Source organism: Halyomorpha halys, unplaced genomic scaffold, assembly GCF_000696795.3.
Source record: "Halyomorpha halys isolate HHAL.00 unplaced genomic scaffold, Hhal_1.1 Scaffold1282.1, whole genome shotgun sequence".
Lineage (NCBI taxonomy): Eukaryota > Metazoa > Arthropoda > Insecta > Hemiptera > Pentatomidae > Halyomorpha > Halyomorpha halys.
The window spans coordinates 492,279-512,862 of record NW_027108234.1 but is presented as its reverse complement, the minus strand read 5'-3'; the positions used below and the strand labels follow the sequence as shown (position 1 = coordinate 512,862).

Here is a 20,584-nt window from a genome sequence, read left to right as displayed (position 1 = left end):
CTGACCTTTTCTAAATAAGCTCTAGCAAGTTTTGACGCTACATTCCTTGTAATAATCTCAGTAGTAGGGCTAGGTATATTGCACAGTGCTTCTTTAAGAAGGGTTGTATTATTTGTAGAATTATTCAATGATGAATTTGTATTGCCTTGTTGCTGTTGCTGGATATTATTTTCGGCAATAATATATAAAATGTGACCAATTGTACAAAGAATAAGCTTGCAAATCTTCAGTACAGTTAAATAAGCATGCCTACAAAAAATAGGTAAATAAAACAATAATAATCATAAGAAAATTAATGAGTAAGCTTTCCTTAAATTAAAATTTCTATAACTATTCATGCTATTAAAAGAGAAAATTAAGGGAGAAGTCCTGCTATGTCCTTAAAATACCTAAAAAAGTAAAAGTAAAAAAAAAAAAAACATGCTAAATAAGAAGTAAAGCACAGAAAACAATTTCATATTCTTCTGAATTTATAAATAATAATAAGAATGTGAATGAGACCTAATTTAGTTTTTTACTAAAAGATTAAATATTATATATTCATACAAATAAACACATATTAAATAGTATATATGCTGCAGATTATTTAACAATGATTATTATTAAATAATGCTGTTAAGAACCTAAAAAAAAGTTGAAAACTAATAATAGTATGTTGAATTTTAAGAATCATTCAGGCGTAGCTTGTGACCTGTGGGGGCGAAATTAAACTAAAATTGGCCCCGTAGTCTGGGAGAAAAGTCATGGATGTCCCAGATGAATTTCCTATTAGAGTTATGCATTACACATATCTTGAAACGTAAAAGCTCAAATCTTGAGGGAAGAGTTTAATTATCGGATATTTTACCTAATTCGCCAATCCTTAACAATATTTACAAGCAAAAAAAAAAAAACAGATTTTCAACGAACATTATTGGCATAATATAATAAGTGGTAGGAGCTGTGAGAAGAATCTTGTGGTTAAGAATCACCCAAAAAATAACCTCCAATTTTTACGAATCATTACCTGTGAATAGCCAAGTCTTTGATAAAACTATATGCATTTTATAAGTTACTAAGGAAAATAAATCATTATGAATCTAAAACAAAGTGCTCTAAACTTTGCCTATTGACCAATACTGATCAAAATGGTGGCTCATCTTTTCACATAAGAAATCTGACTGTCATTACAAAATAGATGATGGTGACTTCCATACTCATAATAAAAATATAAAGACCTAGAATTATAAAACCAGTACAAAATTATAAAACTGGTTATGACGGGTTTACCAGATGAGCCTAAAAAGCCTATTTCACTGAAAAACTGTTTTCAGCAGAAAATTCTAGACCTTAAAACTCCGTTCACCAATATACATAACTAAAGATAAAATAAATTTTTGAATTAATGAAATTAATTAAATTTAACAACATAAATAGACAAAGGAAAACCAGATATTTAATTGAATATAAGTGAATTTATTGTTATGTGAACTGTACAAAACAATAAAACTAACAGCAAGCAACTAATGGAAGCAGCATAGAGTGAGAAAATAAACTTAGGTAACATGACCATTTAATGATTTATAGCTGAAATAGCACTAACAGGGTAGAAGCTTAGTCAGTAGTTTCATGAGTTTATAAATTGCTAGGAACAATTTAATCTCACTTTACTTTGGCTATTAATTAAATCAACAACAATTCACTCAAGGGCATCAGAATAAGTTTCTACCTTCTAACTGTAGCTAGAAAACGTTAGTAACCTGTTGGATAACTCGCCTCCCTACACGACAAGAAGTACATAAGAATATTAAATTCTTAAAAAGAAATGTAAAATTTCAAGAAAATTGTACCAGCAAGAGAAAAACTCCTTGAGGCCTTAAGTTGAAAGGGTCGGAGTGAGTTATAAACCATTATATTAATAGCATATTCAAATTGATATCATCAATCAACAATAGTTCCCAATATTGAAAATAAAAAAATAAAAATATAATGTTTTTTTTTTTAGTTCTAGATTATTTGTCCCATAGCGCAATTAATGTTTCTTTCAATCATATGTATAAATAAAATTATATACATATAAATTAATATTTTTTTAAATTTTATAAAAGAATGAATGAGTTTAAGCTCTATATATTCTAACAGGGGAAGGGAAGTAAGTCTATCCTACAAATCTAGCTGGAGCGTGAACGTTGAAGCAAAACTATGGTGCCATAATGAAATAAAAATCCTCTAAAGCTGAAATAGAACCCAAATTCATTCATGGCTAGAGCAACTTCTTCTCAAAAGAGTTCTTTACTTATTACTACAAGTTTATCTTAAGTGATTATTAATTATGATATGTTCCAACAGTGTTGTAAGAATGAGTAAATGTATAACAATACGCATGTAACACAGGGTGTCCTGTAAATCCTTGGATACTGTAATCCTGTTCCTTATAATTAAACACAGAAAGCATAAGTTTACTGCTATCAGAAAAATTTATAACTTTCCATAATCTTACCTTTTTCCAACAATGTCAGAAGTAGACATGAAATTATCTTTGGTGATTATTTCCAATAGGATATTACAACATTTACTTTTAAAGAAGTTGAATTGCATCTCAAAAGCTTTTTCAGAAACAGGATCAATAGCAGGCATTAGAATGGCATATAGAACCTGAAAAGTAAAAAATTATGTATATCTCAATGGAATTGTTATGTTGGATTTCTTCGGTTACTAAAATGTTGGAATTAATTCCTTCTACAACAACTAATTATGAAAGAAAAAAAAACTTGCCTCTAAATGATACAGAACTTGAGGAGATGATTGATTATAAAATGCTGATTCAACATCAACACAATTTGAAGATGTTGATGGTTCTTCATGAAATAAATTCTGAAGAGTAGTTAAAGTATGATTATCAGGTGGGCATAAGCTTAAAACAGAATATGAAACTTGCGCAAGAGCTGTATTGCCGAGGGATGAAGCCAAATCACACACTTTCAGGAGGCTGGCTGTTGTCTGATATTTTTGGGACATTAGCTGCAAATTGAGAAGGAAATAATATTTTTAAGTATTTCAGTTTATTATCTTATTTGTAATTTTTTATTATTATTTCGAACTTAACCATTAAAAAAACAAAAATATTATATAAAAATTTAAATCATCAAACAAGATGCTCTATCTATCCTTTGGCTAAAATGCAGAGCCATCTTGAATCATTTTATAACCAACTCTACCTTGTAAGTTTGAATCTCTCAGTATGGACTGGGAGAAAAATATCTAATATTAGCAGAAACATTGAGCATTTTGTATGTTTGTTGGTTGAAATAATTTTTCCTTTAAATTAAAAAAAAAATATACTCACCTTAAACAAATTTTATATACAAAAATATTTTATTTTACGTAAAAACAGAAATGATTTCAAGGAAAATACATTTAAGTATGTGAAGTCCATAATAACTAAAAGAGAGAAAATTAAAAAAGAAATAAAAGAAAGGATAAAGGAAGAACATATTAGTTATTTATCTATCACAACATAACTCATTAAACTGAATCTTATGAAATCTAAAATAGAGAGGAGATAAAATTAAAAAAGAAATGATAAAGAAAGAAAATATTAGTTATTCATCTATCGCAACATTACTCAATAAACTGAATCTAATGAAATCTAAAATAATGTAAATATATATTTTAACAAGAACATTATATAATTATAAATAAAATTCATAAAATTAGGAATGAAGTATTTTCTTTATGATGTCTTCCAATCTTACAACACCTCCACATTTTCACAAGCTTCATAAGCCCTTCATCAAGGGCTGTTGTAGGACTGACAAACTTATTTCATGATAATTAATTAAAATAATAGTTATATAATATACTTACCACACCAGGTAGACAATTTTCAGCTTCTAAATTTGGATTCTCATAAGGATGCTGAGGAGATCCAGTACTGCTATCCGATGAGCTATCAGGCGAGCTTCCCATATTAGCATTAGCCTGACTTAGCTTTCCTGTCAAAAGCTAAAAACAGAGTGAAACGTTGAGATATTTTCCTAACTATTTAATTTAAAGATAGATGAGAAAATACATTTTTTTACAAATTAAATAAACCAAATTTGATAATTATTTAATTAATTAATATATTTGGAATAGCCATCTGGTTGAAGATAATACTGTTTGGTGAATCATAGGTAATAAATCCTTCATATTCTTTGGCTATAAGAGTAAAGAGCAGATTAGACACAATAAATATATTTAAAATAGAATATATAATATGTCTAACAGGAAAGAGGTCTTTGAAATATACATCTGAATAAAGCATTGAGACCATGAGCTTTCACTTAGGTGACTACACATGCATACTTATGCATATTTTAGAGGAAACACAATGGAGGCTTCCTAAAAATGTGGTAAAGAGAAGACAAAGATAAAGTTCTATTTAGAAGCCTCCAAGGTAAGTATTACTACTCAAGCATGCTTATATATGAGGTATCCACCTTTAGAAAATAAGAGTACTTAATTATTAACCATTATAATTAAGTAAAATTTTAAAAATTTGTGAGTATAAGTAGAGCTATAATTATTTAAAATTTCGATGAATTATTTCTTAAGCACTGCTTACAAGAGAAAAAACACAGTGTAACAGAAACATTAAGTTATTTACTAGTCCTCAGTGTAATATATAAATAACCTTAATATTATGTTATACTATTAATAAATAAACATAATTTCACTTCATCTGAAGGATGAAAAATCAGGGTTGTTAAGTTTGATAAGATTCTAATTGCTTTTATTACGGGGTTAACAAGAGATTTTTGCAAAGAAGTAATTTTCTCTAAACTATAAGCTTCCCATAAGATTTTTAAGGTATTATCTCAAAATATTAAGATTTCAGACCAGATTAAAACAATATAAACTGTTAAAATGGAGATTTTTTAGATAGTTTATTCTTTAAACAGAATTTAAGAAGTTACAAGAGCCCAGAATTTGTAGTTTAAATCAATGCCATCTAAGTTGTGTTGAATCTGAATAAATGATTTTAATTAATGTTTCAACAAAAAACCCTAACTTCATGAGGCTATACAATTTGATTAAGGTTCTATATATACTAATATTTAATCACTATAGGGTCGTTAATAAAGAAATTATATAATCACAGCAGTCCTATGAATATAAAAATAAATAATTATTATAATAAAGTTACAATTTTATCAGCAAAGTGAAGATCGGCCAAAAGCTTTCTGTCATCTGATGGATCCAAAAGATCTCCGTTGAAATATAAGTCAAGTTTCACATGTTGAGCAGAACCTGCTTTGATTCGCCTTAATATAAACCTCCTAGCAATGCCTATTGTTTCGTTACCATGAGTCGGAATTTCTATGTCATCCAATATTCTACCAGGTTGAGAAAATCTTACTAATAATGTTACTTGCTTTCCTCTGTATGCCCTAAACATAATCAAATACAACTAGATATAAAATGAGAATTAAATAATTATTCTTTAAGTTTCAATATACATAATACTGCCTTATTTAATAAAAACTACTAAATAAAATTACATAAATAATAAAATGTGAATAGCTATGAATTAAGAGATTGGAAAAATTTAATTAAGGGTGTAAAACATTTTTGAAGATAAACAAACGTCTTGAACATGCTAACTAAGAAAGGGCAAACAGAAAACTATAGTAACAACAAATTAAAAAATAACTGTGAGTAGAATATTAGTATAATGTTGCAAGCTGCAGTACAATTCATAATATATATTGCACTTTTGGAGAAACTAATATGTAAGTTTTAATTCATGTTCAGGACGCTTATTTAAAGTTTGTAAAATAATGTTTAACAAAATATGGGACACATTTTGTATAGGAAACTCAAACATTACAATCTATATTTTTAATTAATACATACATTTTGTCAATTATGGTGTTTTAGATTTTTTTTATAAATAGCAAAAATATCTCATTTTAACCAGATAAATGAGCATAACTTGCAAATGTGTCACTGCTGTTCCTAATAAAATGATAATTAACATAAATGTCCTTTACATCAATATAGTTCCACTAAAAATCATGTACTGACTGTTCTTAATATGCACCACCAAGGGAAGGAGTCAAGAGTGCCTACGTCACAAATACATCCATAATCCAACCCAAGAGGGAAGAGCAACAAATTAATCTTGCTTATATCAAATAGAGTTGATTTCTAAGAATATTATGGAGTATTTATTACCTCATACTATTCATACTCCATACAGTTTCGGACAGAAGTGGTTGCTGGAACAGACATACTGACTATTTTTATATAACAGTTTACGTAATAAGTAATTACTTTACGCCACTGGAAAATACCACTTCAGTTTTACGATTGTCCATGTATTATCTCAAACAGTTCATTTTATGGCTTTAAAACACAGAGACCAACTTATGTTCCACAGGAAGGTATAGTATGTCTAAAATGAATTTGCCCTCTCATGCTCTTTTTCCCTCCATATGATAATGAACCCATCCTATCAGGAATAAAGTCTACAACAAATCGTTTTTTATTAACAAATGTTGTTCTTCTTTTATTAACAAGAGTTTGCAAATGCACACCCTTTTTTCTCCTTAACCAAACCGGCAAACTCATCTTAGTTGTACTGTATTTGGGTATTGATGTCAGTGTCAAAATCTATAAAATACAATTTGCACTGCCTTGATCTGCCAACTTACCTCTACCACAGTTCCTAAATCTCTCACATTTTTTTTATTGACTTTTATTTAAGTTCCAGTAAAAATTTGAGATTCATCACTTCTCCATGAAATACTCTTTTGTTTGATACCTAATTTGTCAAAATCCATCGCCCCTGAGAGCCGGAAGAGGGATCTATAATACTGTAATATATAAATGTACGATTGCTGGCCTGAAATTTAGGGGAAACATATTTCATTCTCTTGGTCCTAAGAGCTCTTCAATTTAATCACAAGAAGAAAGTCATATGCTCTTTCCACATTTCTTTGACACAAGTGTTTATATGTCATTTATTTGAGCTTTAGATTTTTTTTGCTATAAAATGAACAAACTAATTATTTTTAATGTTACTCTGTAGACATCATTAATATGATGTACTGAATGATGAAGTTTCAACTCTCTATCTTTAAAAATAAATTTTAAATATTAATAGCCTTCAAAAGTAAAATTTTTTTCCACACTTGTCCTCGACCCCTCAACTTAGTTATTTTAGAAATATTGAATGATTGTTCAAATCTATAAAAATTATTTTATATAGCATAAAACAAATTTGTACCTGTAAAGTGGAAGGTATTTTCGTTCACCAGTGAATTCACCATCGTATTCACTAATATATTCCTTCAGAACTTTGAGAACTCTACACATCTTAACACATTCCAAGTTTATCCTAAAGAAAAAAAAATATATATATATACATATATACACTGTGGATAAGTATGAATATATTTATTAATATGAAATAACAAAAGAAACTATAAACAAAAAGTAGATAATGTTAAATGTTAATAAAAGCTATAACCCATAGAAAAAATCCCTTGGCTTACATAAATGTTGAATCCCTAATATGGGATATTTCTGATAACAATAAAAATGATTTTTTACAAAACAACCTTGATATTCAGACAAATATGGTACCAACAAGTTCCTGGATTATGAACTATTTTGGACCATGGCCAATTAAACAATACACAAATAAGAAATTAATGTAAAAAAAAATTCAAAACTATCTTTATTTTAATAGCTATTCTTCATTAATTAAAGTAATAACCATTATAGTAGTTATTTAACATCAATTGAAGAATATGTAGTAACAAGTGGTATGCCTTTTTAATTTCTTTTAAGCATCTACAAAAGTTCTGCATTTATAAATCTATTCATCCAATGACAGATTTAAAAAAAAAAAAATTGAGACATTAGTCGGTAAATTATAAGCAATAACAGGCTATTAATCTGCTGAACTGATCTGCAGAAAAACCTCCAGACCAAACAACTGCAGACTTATTCCCTCTAAAATAAAGAAGTTTAAACAAAATAAGGTGGAGTCATGGAAAAAATATATTAACTCCATAAACTCCTCTACATCGTCAGCTGATGTATGGAATAAAGTCCACAAATTTATAAGAAATCACTCTTGTTACACTATATGTGTTAACAGAAAACTGACAGACAACCCATCCATTATATCAAATACATTTGCCAACTATTTTTCCGAAATATATAATTCCACTAAAAATAATATCGTTGAGAAAGCAATAGGTTCTCACAGGACAGATAATGAAGCGGCCAAATATCATAATCTCCCTTTTTCTCTATGGGAATTAAAACATATTTTAAATACCGTCAAAGGTACTATGGCCAGTTATTGGATTTCTGCGGAATAGCGTGATCCTTGGTTAGTAGTTCTCTCACTTATTAAGAGTGAAATATAGAACTTCATCATCGCTATTGGGATATTATAAACCAAGAAAACTAAAATGACCTAAAACTCTAAACAACTTGTGATAAGCATGAAACCACTAACATTTTAAAATCACATTATATAAGATTGTAGTAAGAAATTAAGAATTAAAATTGGAATTTGTCATTTCTCCCTTAACTTTCCTTTCTTTTGACACCTCATTTGTCAAAATAAATCACTTTTGAGAACCATAAAACTGAATTATAACTATAAGGATATTCACTTATCACAAAATTTGCTTAACCCAAAGTATAAGTTTCATGACAAAAAAAATAATTAGGTAATATAAAGTAATTAAAATATTGTAAACCAACATAATACCAACCTTGGTGGATTAGGCGTTCCTCCTTTTAGAATTACAACAGTATCATAGTGCGCCCTGAGCCGGTCTAGACACTCACTAATGTAAGACTGATGAAACTGAACACAGGATGACTGGAGGCGAGGACCGAGGTTAGTAGTCACTTCCTTAAGCAGCTGAATAGCACGTGCTGCCATATCATCTCCACTTGATGTTACAACCTGTTGTATATTAATGTATTATAAAATTCATGATCAAATAAAATAAAATATAGCTCAATTTTTGAAGAAGTATTAATACTAAAAATATGTTTATTCTTACCCTCCAAATATATTCGTTTCCAATTAAATCAACATCATCCATTAAAAATGTTCTTTTCTTCATTTTCAGCTTACCCTCTTTGGAATTGACTGCTTTGAAAAACCTCTCAAAACACCTTAAAGAAAAAAAAAAAGTATTTTGATAAAACTGACAATACTAGACATGGTAACTTAAAGTACTTTAAGTTTAGTGTACAGGATATTTTACTCAAATACTTCTACTGTTTGAGTACCAGTACTTTGGTCAGTACTTAAGTTGATGATTGATGAGCACAAACAGTACTCAGCTTTCGTTGAGTAGTATTTTCTATTTCTTCCATTTAATCAGAATTATCATAATTTTACTATTTTAAAAGAAATTTGATGGGAACGTGGTGGGATTGTGTCAAGGCACGATGCTATTAACTCCAAGGACCCAGGTTCGAATCTGGCTGGGCAGAAAATTGTTTTCTGTAACACTGTAGCCATGAGTCAACCCTGTGGGTTCTGGAGCCCTCTTGGAGTCCACCCAGCCTCATAAATTGGGTACCCCTTAATAGGGTAAAAATCTGGCAGTCGAGCGTGATTCAGACTAAATCACCTCCTTGCATAACCGTTGGTCTAGTAACAGTACTTTCTTACAAAGTACTGAATCCCTGACTTCATGGGTTGTAGCGGTACAGATTTTAATTTAATTTTGAAAAAGAAATTTGAGTTCTTCATTCAACATGAGTATAAGAATATATTTTATTACCTACATTAGACATACAAAGCAGGTTTTATTCATTAGTTTATAACCACAAAAGCAACTGCCATATATATGCATATTGACAAATATATGCAGTCACATGTAAACCTTGATAGTAAACTGTTGTATAATTTTAGTCATTGCAGTAACTGTTACACTTTGTTTGATGCTATAGTTGATAGTACATGTAATGTCAGTGAAGCAACTTGACAGTGAACTGTCACAGGCACTGACACTGTAAAACTGTATAAAGTTGTAGTCGTGACAGCATTTACCATCATTACAGTTGTCACACTTGTTATGGTGGCAGTTGATGGTACATGTTATGTTAGTGAAACAATTATCAAATGTATATACACATAAATGTATATACAACTGTCAAGTACTTTTTATACTTGACTAATCCATGTATAACGCTGTGTGAGCACATTTAAAAATATTCGCATAATGCATTGAGTACGAACAGTTATCGAATACTGGTCATCTCTAGTTAATATATTAAAATTGTAATTGACAGATAGAGCTGTCTTATTTTATAAGATAAAAATAAAAACACTTACTTCATCCCACTTTCAGTGAGGAGAGAGGGATCTAATTGGAGAACATTATTTTCAAAAAAGTCTCTGTTAACGGCAGGATCAAGATCAGGCTCATCGCCCATTAATTTGGAAAACCACTTAAAACAAGCCTCCCTGTCAGACGGGAAAACGGCACCTTCGCCAAGGCATTGCCAAATCTGCTTTGCTTGTTCAGCACAAAGCCAAAGCTGACCATCCTGTAAAATATAGAAGTAAAAAATATTATTTACTATACAAAGATATAATAATTATAGATATACGATCATTATTAACTGGAATGTTTTATTTAGAATTATATCTTTTCTGATTTCCGTCACTCATTAATTTTGAATCATGTTGTTTCGAAGTTTTTATTAAACTCTCACTTATGTAAACACTTTGATACAGATACTTTATAAGAAAAAAGTAGGATAGTATAAGACAATCATATAAATATTGTTTCAATAAGAGTCGGCTCTCTTAGATTTTTTTAAGTGATTACATAGACTGTAAATGAATATATTTATAACAGGGTAATCACTAAAAAGGCTATAACTATGAAATTAAACATTGCAATGTTTCATCCTAAAAAAACTTTTTTCTAACCTATCTGACAGATACTAGCAATGAATCAGTCAAAAACTTTTAATGGAGAGTCTTATAGGCTGAAACTAAAATATATTAATTCGGTCAAAGGTAAGAGTTTTTTTATTTTTTTTTTTTTTATATACCTGAAAAGTTTCAAGAAATGTCAGTTATAACCTTTTAAGAGGGAACTCTTCAAGTAGTGAGGTTAGAAATTTTTATTTCCTATGTAGTTAATATGGTTCATTTTGAATTTGATTAAAAATCAAAAAACACGAAACCAAGAAAGACCAATAAAAATTAGGAATAATATTTTTTGGAGCCCAATGGTGAAATTTCCTGAACTACAAACATGTGCCTTAAACGTGCTCAGGAACCAATTCTTTTTAATTTTAATTTTATCAATAAATAAGATAAATTTAAAAATATAACTGAGGATAATAATTGATACATATTTTTTTAACTTTCTAGGCTCTAACTTAAATATGTTAAAATTATATATCACATTAGCATTTCTAGAGTGACACAACTCAAAAAAGACCTACAAGTGCATATTGTTAACAAAGGAAGATATCTTTAAGACAATAAGAATGAAACAAATGTATTAATACATTTAGTAAAATTTAAAATACTTCAGTACCTTCAAAAGGAAACGCAAAAAATTCAGTCTTTCATGAACTTGGGCTATATGACTATATCTCTTGTCTGGATAATAATCATTTGGATCAAGGTCAGGTCTCTCTGAAATGAACACAAATAATTAATTTTCTTTTTCAAAACTTTTGAAACTGTGAGAAAAAAAATTAAGAACACAATTCAATAATAACAAAAAAGATATAATGAACTGAATATTTCATCATGTGTCTAATTGGTACCGTCTTGCAATGAGTATATTAAAGCCAATGTTAAGTACAAAATAGTGATGTAAATTTAGCAGCTACAGCCATACACTTCCTTCTACCATAACTGTAGCTCTACTTGACATGATTTATATCTGTCGTAAGAATCATTGTTTCGAATTGAAACCCATATACTCCTAGTTACCTCCTTAATATTCTCCTATTGTGACCGTTATTGTAAGGTGTATGGGAGAGTTAATGGGGATCTCAAGACAAAACTAAAGTGATATATAAATTATCTAGTACAATTCATCTTTGGGATCCCCAGAGACATCTCCATTTCCTGTTTTTATGAGGAGTTGAAGTGGCTTTATGCTTCCTACCGGCATAAGTATTTCCTTGCATCTTTCCTTCACCAATTTATCCAATTCCATAGGCCATCAAACATTTCAGATCTCATAATCAAATTCTCTGTTCATTTCCGCAAAGCCCATTTCCGGGTCTTATGATCTTTATACAACAGCCCAACAAACTGCATCTTTTGACAGATCCTTTCTTATCAAATCCTCTTCTCTATGAAATTTCATTCCTGCTTCGATCCGTCACTCCAGTTCCCTTCCTACCTTCAAATCCAGCGTATCCCATCATTTCCTATCCACTCAGTTAAAAATGCTACTCTCCTACATATTTTTTCTCTATTTTATTAATAAAATAAGCTTATAATTTTTTTTTGCTATGTATTAATTATTTTGTACTTTTATTTGATGGTATAAGGCTCTAAAGTCCTCTTAGTATTGTTTGTATTATTCTAAGATGATATGTCCCTAGAATAAATAAAAAACTTAATATGGTTATTATTACTACAATATTACAAAGGGAATGCTATCAAAAAGATTTGCAGTAAATAACGGCCTGAGGCAGGGAGACCCACTATCACCTGTCCTTTTCAAATTTAGCATTGGAAAAAGCTATTAGGGTAATAAGAACCAACCCCAATGGAACTATTTATAATTATGCGGATACTTGGCATATGTGGATGACGAACTCATAATAGCTAGAAGCACGGCAGTGCTTGGAGGAGCTTTTGAAGAGTTTGAAAGGGAGGCGGCAGAAGTGGGCCTTCATGTTAATGAAGGAAAAACCAAATATTTTAAATCATCCTGAACCAACATCTGAAACACCATGATTTGTAGATTGGCGAATGCAGTTTGCGAAGTACAGGCACTTTTAAGTACATTGTGATAACAAATTGAAAGAAGAAGTGAATGCAAGGCTGTCTGCAGGTAACAAGAGCTTTTTTGCTCAACAAAAAACTTTAAAGTTTAAAACGCTTACAAAAAAGCACAGCTCGTAATATACGAAACCATCCTGAGACTGGTTACTTACAGCAGTGAATCCTGAGTATTGACAAATGAGAGCTAAAGGAGACTCAATGTCTGGGAAAGAAAAATACTCAGGAAGATATTTGGGCCAATAAGAAAAAATTGACACGTGGCAATTAAGGAAGAAATGTAAGCTCTGTGCAACGAAAGGGAAACCAAACCTGGTATTCTTTGGGAAAAGAGCCTGCCTCAGATGGCTCAGAAATGTGGAAAGAATACAGAGGAACACCAAGAGCAGGATGGTTGGATGATGTCAAGGAGGACCTCAAGTTGCTTGGAGTTAGGAGATGGAGGACACAAACAAAAGATATAAATGACTGGGTTAAAGTCCTTGAGCAGGCCTTGTAGGACCGTAATGCCCAGTAGTAAGTAATTATTGCTACAAGCCCAAGAGTATGATATATTCTGGTTTAACCAGATAAAACTAAAAGAAACCACAACAGAAATATCACAATCAAATTATCCCTATCTAACATATCACTCATATTTTAAAAAAATTATTTTATAATTAGAAGGTAAGTATTTCAATTAGTATTAAATTTTAGATAAAATATCAATACTAAATTAAAAGCATCTTTAAATACCTTTAACTAGTTGTCTTACTTTCTCCATATAATTGGTTAAATTATTAGTAACTAATATAACAAGTTGATGCTCATTTTGGAGCCTATTGATAACTTCTTGCCTATAAAAGAAAAGTAACATATTAACATATAACTTCTATAGGATATGAAATTTAAAAAAAATAATAATAAATAACATTAATATACCTATAACAGACATGATGGCTCCTTTGATTTGCATTAGGTGGTTGTTCATACAAACAAGCTATTTCTCTAATTTGTTTCAAAGCTGGTAAAACCCAGTTTTCACTATTTTTTAGTTCTTCTACACACTTGTTTAACCACTCTGTTTTCTGAGCATCTCTTTCCTAAGAAAAAAAATTTACATTAATAAAAAAACATAGAATAATTGGTTTTGCATAATATTTTACTAAAAATTACAGAAAGAAGAGATAAGTTCTTTGGAGTGGAAGTTATGCAGTAAACTCTTTTTTAAAGAACATTATCTGGATTAATTGTTATTAAAAAATGTACAAAATTTAACTGTAAAACTTATCAGGTCAATAAAGTCTTTGATACCTTTTTGTCATTATCTAAACAAAAAGTCATCAACAAGAGGCTGTCACAGGACTTTTACTCAGTGCCCCTCCCACTCCTCGACATTGGCCAGTAGCCTATTTTTTCAATGAAAATGTGATACACTTGTTTATTATGAGGGCCCATAAGCCCCGAATGAGTCTTATCAGGTTAAAAGAAAAGTTTTTCAATTATACATTGTTCAAATCCGATGGTCCTGAGCTATATTAAAAATAATTGTCGAAAAAGAATTCAGACTATACCAATGATCATTGATGATCTGACTATGCATCTGCTAAATTCCAAAAAATGGAGAATAAAACAAATAAGCAATGTTGATTAATGAAATTCTTAAAAAATAAAAATACCTCCTAAAAATTGAAATAGGCTCAATTTCTTCCCTTTTTCCATTGGAAGTAAGCTAAATAGAAATAACTGCCCAATTTTCTTGAAAGTAAATACTTTAAACGAGTCAATCAAATTCCTAACGGTCTCTAAATTGATATTCAGAAAGCCAATAAAAATAAATCATAACGTGATTCCCACTCTTGTAGGAAGCAGCAAGTTCAACAAGAGGGTGGTTCAGTGCCAGGGTGAACCTACTTCAAATCCAGAAGAATAAGAACAGCCCTATAGAATAAAATAAAATAAAAAAATTCATTTTAAAAAACCTTTCAAAATATATCTCATTTTTTATAATAAAATTATCTTTGAGAACAAGATGATTGTAAAGGAAGTATAGCTAGTAGCCCAGCATAATTAGCTTAGTAAAAGGGGTTCTGACAGCTCCAATTTTTTAATATATTTTATAAAGAGATCCACTGCAATAAAATTTAATCTTCAAATATAAAAAAAAAAATGTCTACCTTCGGTAGAGAGGAAGGAAATAAATTCTATACAGAATAAAGTGCTGAAAGACACATAATAAATAACAAGTATTACCTGAGAACAGCTATAATCCAGAATTTTCACATGAGCATTTAAGGCTTGATCCATTATTTCAGTGACGACATCATCGGAATGAGCCAAATTCCAAAATAAGGTAAGCACCTATAACAAACAAAAATTATAAAAGAATATTATGTTTTGTACTGCCAAACAAGATATATGACCTTTAAAATAGCAATTAAGTTATTGAATTTACATAAATATACCATTATAAAATTATATAAATTAACAAAAGCAATAAGTCACACCTCTGAGTTAGAGTCATAAAGTCATAAGTGAAGATATCAATAACTAGCGAAAATTCAATTTTCATGCAATTGCATTTTTTGTTCCCTAGCTTCAAATTCAGCCAAACCTCGACAGAAATTCGAATCAAGAACATGCAATTTTTTAGAAGAATTTAGCTTGGGAGAATATTTTTGAATACTCCATTCTTCTTATTACTAGGCATATTTTTCTAAAACTTAAAATTGAGTTAGTTCTAAGAAGTTAAAAAATGTAATTCCACTCTTCATAATAAGAGTATAAAATCATTTAATACAATTACCTTTCTCATAACTCTTCAATTATGAACAAAATTTTAGATTTTTAATCAGAATAGTTTAATTTTAACATATGTTTCCTTAAATGTAAAGAAAAATTAACAAGTTTAATTTGATTCAAACCAAGTTAGGTAAGCTTTTTTCTTTCTTCTAAGCCCCATGGGTGCGTGAGGATGAAGTCATGTTGAAAAAAAGAATGAGGTAGCCTCTTTTTCTGCATTCTGGTAATGCAATTTCAGAGGGAGTTGAGGAAATTTGATTATTTGGGATGGGGTAGTCTGTATTTTGTATCAAATCTGTTGGTGATGGGGCTCAGCAGGTATGTTGATTCAAATAATTTAGTTACTTATACTCAGTCGAGTCTGAGTCTGTTTGTATGCATTTGCCACCTTTGTAGCCATCCTGCCAGTGTCAGTTTCATAAATAATGGGTTCATGCAGTACTGAGGGCTGTCAAATATTTGATGTTTCTCCTCGATATAAATTCTGTCACAGTCGGTAGTTTGGTTGTCGTATGTATGTAGTTCGTCTTTGGTCTTGAAAGTGAAGTATGCCTCATTTTACCGCTCTGAAACTGTTGGAGTCTCTTGGCCATTGAAGGTGATATGTTGGTCAGCATAGGTGCTCTGTAGAGAAGGGCTGGCCTCAGCACACTTTTGTAAATCATTAATTTGAGGCGGAGAGAAAGATTAAGTGAAGTTAACAGATGATTAAGCCTGTAAGACCTGGTTCTAAACTGCTTGATCTTATTATTATAGTGGCAAGTTGTCTATCAAGGGTGACACCGAGATATACTATGCTGCCTCCAGATCTATTCTCGTACCTTGCCACCTTATAGGCTTTAGGGAGAGGATGCTTGTTCATCTGGAAGGAGAAAGTAATACACTCGGTCTTCTTGGGATTAACTATAATATTCAGCCCTTCCAGTTTCTTGTTTATTTCCGCACAAGCCTTCTCCACCTGCCGTAGAGCTGTATCTGCATTCATTGAACTACTCTAGATGGCTATAGTGTCGGCATAAGCCACTACACAGTAGCCTAGTAATACTTGGCTCCAACAGTTTCAGCGATATCTACAGAGAAAAGTATTGAAATGTGGAAGGTGATGGAATGTGGAAAGCAGAGAACAGATGTCAAACTCCACAGGTGAGTAAGACTTATCCAGATACCACTTTCTCGACTTGAACCCTTAATGAACAGTGCTGCAGGAATCATCTCAATATAGCTGTTCTGGGAATTCATTGTTTTGTAGTGTTCTACATAGTAAATTATGGGACACTGAATCCAACGCTTCCGTGCTTGTCTATTGAGATCATTGCTGTTGTCTACAACTTATTGTCTTCTTGCTTACTTCCGCCTATAGTTTAGCCAGATGGTGATCTGGGCAGATACCGGGCTGGAAACCAGTACTTCGGTACGGCAGCTTCGGTGGCCTGTTTGATAGTCGCTGTGAAGTACTCCGGGTAGGCGTCCACTTAACTTGCTTAAGGGCCGGAACAATATAGAGTTCATGATAGACATGTGCTTTGTAGAACTCCCAGTCGGCTTCTTGATACTTGTATTAGCTGGTTGTGGAGCCGATACTTCGCCATCGATCAGGTAAAGCACAGGTCTATGGTCTATGGTCAACTTAAGGAGAGTTGCTATGGTTCAAAAGGAAATTTTCGAGATATGTTGTTTTCAGGAAAAGTTTTGGTAAAAAATAATTCCAAGGTTTCTAACTAATGTATGGAATTAGACAGGGGTAATGTTTTCCTGAACATAAGTTTGGGATATCGAGGTATAGAGTTAAGGAGCGAGGGAGATTCAACTGTAATGGCTTTGATCTTCTCGGTGGTATCGTACAAAGTGGTAAATAATGAAACATTTCAAACCCTATACCAAATAGAGATTCGGAAGAATTACTAACATTTATTATAAATATATCTTTTAGGGTCTTTACTAGAAAATTATCTTAATATTAATATGTAGATAAACCCAAAAAAATACCAAGGTAATCGACCCATTTTTGGTAATAAAATTGGGCAAGAAAGTTGCAGATATTATCAACCATTGCAAGAGGTAAACTTTGAACCTCACTTCTATCAGAGGGTTCTGTATTATAAGAAATAAAACTAACTTTTATCACTATACATTTGGTAGTAGTATTTCAACATTGTCATTTACAACAAGAGGAGATATTAAAAGCAACATTTAAATTACCTTATGGGCCATAACCCCATCTTTATCATCTTCTGCTAACCGTCTAATCAATTCAAGAAGTTTTTCCCGTTGTTTCTTATTAGCACTTGTCCAGCTAGACTAAAAAAAGAAATATCAATTTAGTAAGATATGATTTACAAATATGATAAAATATTTGAACAATTCTTCTAATACAATTACTTCAGATTAATTCAAGAATACAAAAATCACATAAGCATGAGGGAAAATCAACTCACTTGGAAACATTCAAACAGATGATCAAGTTGTTCAGGTGAAAAATCCCATGCCAGCTTGGCGAGGAGGTCATGAACATTTTTAACAATAGCTTCGTGCTTCCCATGTTGAGCAGCCCATAGGCTATCCAAATCCTCTAAAGAAAGGCATCGCTCTTTGATTACAAATCTTAATATTTTTTCCAGCTTTTCCACGTACTGTGGTTGATGGAGGGAATCCCTTAATACAATTTGCAGGACACTATTTTCTTTTATCCATTTCTACAAATAATAAATCATAGTTTGAGATGTGTAAAATTCATTTCAAAATCCAAAAGGTTATAGATATTGCAAAAAACTTGTAATGAGCAATGAAAAATGGATAATTTAAAAAAAATATACCATCAACTGAAAACAGTTGGCAAAGACCAAGAAGCTCAAACCATTAAAATTTAATTACTCATGGATTGATAATTAAAAATAAAACAATAAAACCTTGAGAAGTAGCTATTTAAAAAATCTTACAGCCATTCTTTCTGGAGTAAGCCATTCAGCTTCAGGATCCATATTAGGTGTATGCCTATGTGGATAATAAGATACTCCTGCAATCACTTTATTAACTTCATTCAAAGCGTTCATCTTTCCATTGAATGAAGATATTTGTAAAAGCCTGAAAAAATAAATAGTAATAAATAAACATACAAAACAATTTTGATACATGTGAAAAATTAAGGTTTTTTATTTACATTTATACAACTTAATATTATCCACATTATCAATCAATGTGGGTCATTCTCACAGAAAGAGATAATTCCATGTCCAGAGCATTTTCTAAACCATATATTAATTTTTCTACTTGAGAAATGTTTCTATTGTTGTATTTTAATAGAGTTAATTAGCTTCTATGCTAATTCCGATAGAAAAAAAAATGTTCAACAGTCAAATTGTCATCCCTATTCATGTCCAGGCACGACCTTCTTAACTTCCATCTTTAGAATGAGGTTTTTCCTAGGGTGGATCCAGAGGTTTCTCATTGATTCTATTTCAGTAGTTTTCACAATGTTAATTGAATTTCTCTTGAAAATTAAGAGACAAATATCTATTTTTAAACCTGTTGCTAAAGTCACCTCATGTTTCTTCAATTTTGACAGTTAGATTTGTGTTTTCATTTTGTAGGTTTCCTATCGATCCCAGCAACTGAAAACATCTGCTAATAGTTTCTTCTAGGAACTTACGAGATATCAGCATGGAATAAAAGTCACAAACGTGAATGTTTAATCATACCTCACTATTCTCCTGTTTCAGGTTATGTAGTAAGTCTTGGCAACTATACATATTTTCTTGTTTTTTTGTATGGTACAGCACATAGAATAGCTTTTATAAGTAATTTAAGAATAATTTGAGAATCCGTAGAAGTAAGTTAAGGAAAACTGTAAGATACAAATTTTTAAATCATTCTCCATCCATTCTTTATCCATCAGGGACAAAGGATGACCGTGTAGAGAATAATAATTGTTATTATGGAACTCTTTTCTATTAATTAATGCAGTATATAACTACATACTAGGTTAGTAAATGAAAACCTAATTAGTGGTCATAAAATTATATCATTCTATCTTAGAAAAATAATTACCAATCACAGATATTGATATATACCAATCAATATTGATACATTTTAAGACAATGAAAAATCAAATACGGTAATTTCAATTTAAAGGAAATAATTTAAACTTGATAGTTACCTTAAAATCATCTTTAACCTGAATATTTCAAGTTGTTTAATTGTTTCTTCCTGTCCTGATACTCTGGATACTAGACACTTAGCAGATTTTATAATAGAAGAAATGGCATCGTTTTTTGATTCATTTTTTGCTTCTTTTTTTAGTTCCTCATCAGTTAGATTATCTAGAAATTGTGGCACTCTTTCCTGGAAAATAAAATGAAATAAATAGCAAAATTAAGTTATAGATAAGATAGACTAACTCCAATTATACACAATCAAGAAATTAAAATATATATATTTCAAACATTTAGTGATCCCAAAAAAACTGTTGCTATGATTTAATGTTTAAAACATTAAATAATATTTTCATGGACTTTAGCAATGTACTATGTATGAAGCTTATAAGAAAAAACAAAATTCCTATCTGAAATATTAAATGAATATACTAAAATAATTTAAATTCATTAAATTATGTTATGATATAAAAACACAATTAACAGAAATGAACAACTAACTGGTAGTATTATTTGTTCAGATATCTATGTGTTAGATTTTTTCTTTAGCTCTCTGTAGTATAATTGTTAAATACTTAACAACAAACCGAGGTCCTTAGGTAAAAGATGTATTATTCTAGATTTAATTTTAGGATTTTTTTTTTTTAAATTCATTGATTTT

The 20,584-nt window shown here is 30.5% G+C and overlaps 1 protein-coding gene across 9 annotated transcripts in view; it reads right to left on the bottom strand.

The window, feature by feature from the left end:
- faf (ubiquitin carboxyl-terminal hydrolase-like faf) overlaps positions 1–20,584 on the bottom strand; it is a 66,726-nt gene that overhangs the window by 30,608 nt on the left and 15,534 nt on the right. For all 9 annotated transcript variants that reach the window (XM_014433917.3, XM_014433921.3, XM_014433919.2 and 6 more), the window contains 17 exons: positions 19,929–20,113; positions 18,712–18,856; positions 18,211–18,468; positions 17,975–18,073; positions 15,227–15,334; positions 13,916–14,076; positions 13,730–13,830; positions 11,565–11,665; positions 10,343–10,557; positions 9,057–9,171; positions 8,760–8,956; positions 7,253–7,363; positions 5,168–5,411; positions 3,847–3,984; positions 2,755–3,000; positions 2,480–2,634; positions 6–249 (listed from right to left, as the gene is read on the bottom strand). In XM_014433917.3, the coding sequence (XP_014289403.1) occupies positions 6–249; positions 2,480–2,634; positions 2,755–3,000; positions 3,847–3,984; positions 5,168–5,411; positions 7,253–7,363; positions 8,760–8,956; positions 9,057–9,171; positions 10,343–10,557; positions 11,565–11,665; positions 13,730–13,830; positions 13,916–14,076; positions 15,227–15,334; positions 17,975–18,073; positions 18,211–18,468; positions 18,712–18,856; positions 19,929–20,113 (2,823 nt within the window). The remainder of the gene's footprint in view (positions 1–5; positions 250–2,479; positions 2,635–2,754; positions 3,001–3,846; positions 3,985–5,167; positions 5,412–7,252; positions 7,364–8,759; positions 8,957–9,056; positions 9,172–10,342; positions 10,558–11,564; positions 11,666–13,729; positions 13,831–13,915; positions 14,077–15,226; positions 15,335–17,974; positions 18,074–18,210; positions 18,469–18,711; positions 18,857–19,928; positions 20,114–20,584) is intronic.